Source organism: Monopterus albus, unplaced genomic scaffold (assembly GCF_001952655.1).
Source record: "Monopterus albus unplaced genomic scaffold, M_albus_1.0 scaffold2657.1, whole genome shotgun sequence".
Taxonomy (NCBI): Eukaryota; Metazoa; Chordata; class Actinopteri; order Synbranchiformes; family Synbranchidae; genus Monopterus; species Monopterus albus.
In genome coordinates, this window is record NW_018130529.1 from 1 (window position 1) to 1,573 (window position 1,573).

Sequence of the window (1,573 nt, forward strand, 5' to 3'; positions counted from 1 at the left end):
TTTTTGATGGCTGATATAAAATGCTTACTAAAATTATAAGAAAGTAGATGTTCACTGCTCAGAAGTGTTAAACCGACTCCAAAACAAACTGAATGTCCACTGACCTCCTCCTGCTTCATGTTGTCTACATGTCAACCAACAGCTGTGCGTGGAGCTTGAGACTGGTCAACATGTTTCAAAGTCGCGACTTCCTGTACCCGCTTTCACCGTGTAGGCCGACCATTGACAGGTAAGTAAGTAATATTTATTTCTATAGCACTTTTCTAAGCCAGTTACAAAGTGCTTTACAAAATACACAATAGAAGTGAAGGAACAACGTGAAACAAATAAACAGAATTAAATAAAAACAAACCACATCAATGAATAAAGGTAAACATCACATATAAAACCTATAAAACAACCCTAGTCAGTGCTGGTAATGGACGCCTCCTTAAACAGGTTTATAGGAGCGAGGAGAGTGCAGACAGGAGACTGGGCCACAGGTTAGGGGAAGCTACAGCAAAGGCCTGGTGCCTGGATCTAGGCACCAGCAACTGATTGGAAGACTGGAGGATTTGCACAGGGAAAACATTTTGTTTAAATCCCAGCATCACTTAAGTTAAATGTAAAGCCTGTCGCATCTGACGCTTGTCTCCACAGCCCCTCCTGGAGATTATGCTCTAGTTTGTCAATCTGGATGATCTGAGTTTTGTTGTATCACGTGTATTTTGGAAACAGGGTCTGTATCCAACACTAAACCGTATCACTGTGAACTATCCATGGTATCAATGTGTTGTTGGAAACAACACGCAAACACTGGCTGGCGCAAATTCTGTGCACTGCATTGTTTGGGTCAATGATACATTTTATCTCAACTAAGACCATCCCGTTGTTTGTACTCTTGCAGGACACGCGATTTACTGATAATCAGATATTGAAGTGCTCACAAAAATGGAATGATATGAATTTTAATCTGATTATATGCAAATATTCGTCTCCCCCTCTTAGAGAAAAAAAGGTGTCGGAGCGTGGTTCTAGTGAGCTCCTGCAGGACAACACCTGCTGTGAACACGGCGTAGAGGATGACAGTGTGCGATCTGTGCACAAAGAAAAAGACTTCATTGCTTTTCTTTCCAGCACCCCAGGTCAGTTTAACTAAAACACCATATGTTATTTTATCATACATGACATAGTGAAGACAAGCATCTGAAGTGAAAACAGCCATGAACAGTTGCCTCATGTAGTAATTTTGTTTCATATCTTTTTCTGCAGATACTGTCTCATACAGACAAAGAGATCGTGGGTCTTTTCTTATTCAGTATATTGTTGAGGTGTTCAACACCTTTGCACATAAGGATGACATTGAGGAACTTTTCAGAAAAGTAAGTTTTACAAGTGTAAAGTGTCATCAGGGTGTGGAACATGGAGTGTAATGGCCACTCACTACAGTGATGTAGTGGAAGTAATATCAGTTGTGCAGCAACAGATCTATCTATATCTATCGATCATGGAAGGAAGTAATATCAGTTGTGAGTTAAAAAACCTTAATGTTCTTGTTTCACTAGTTTTACTTGTGCTTAGTTTTAAACAGTGT

General features: G+C 39.9%; 1 protein-coding gene across 1 annotated transcript; it reads left to right on the forward strand.

Annotated features, from left to right (window-relative positions):
- The first annotated feature begins 146 nt into the window (after positions 1 to 146).
- On the forward strand, positions 147 to 1,459 carry LOC109954026 (caspase-1-like). The gene is made up of 3 exons (XM_020589454.1): positions 147 to 229; positions 988 to 1,124; positions 1,252 to 1,459. Exons 1-3 carry the CDS (start codon positions 171 to 173, stop codon positions 1,410 to 1,412), a joined length of 357 nt encoding a protein of 118 aa, XP_020445110.1. The 5' UTR covers positions 147 to 170; the 3' UTR covers positions 1,413 to 1,459.
- The last annotated feature ends 114 nt before the right edge of the window (positions 1,460 to 1,573 follow it).

What these genes read in the sequence shown, in the direction of transcription:
- LOC109954026 (XM_020589454.1), top strand. Translation starts at nt 171, where the DNA reads ATGTTTCAAAGTCGCGACTTCCTGTACCCGCTTTCACCGTGTAGGCCG. An exon ending in TGTAGGCCGACCATTGACAG is followed by an intron (nt 230 to 987) that starts GTAAGTAAGTAA and finishes TCCCCCTCTTAG; the next exon opens with AGAAAAAAAGGTGTCGGAGC. An exon ending in TTTTCTTTCCAGCACCCCAG is followed by an intron (nt 1,125 to 1,251) that starts GTCAGTTTAACT and finishes CTTTTTCTGCAG; the next exon opens with ATACTGTCTCATACAGACAA.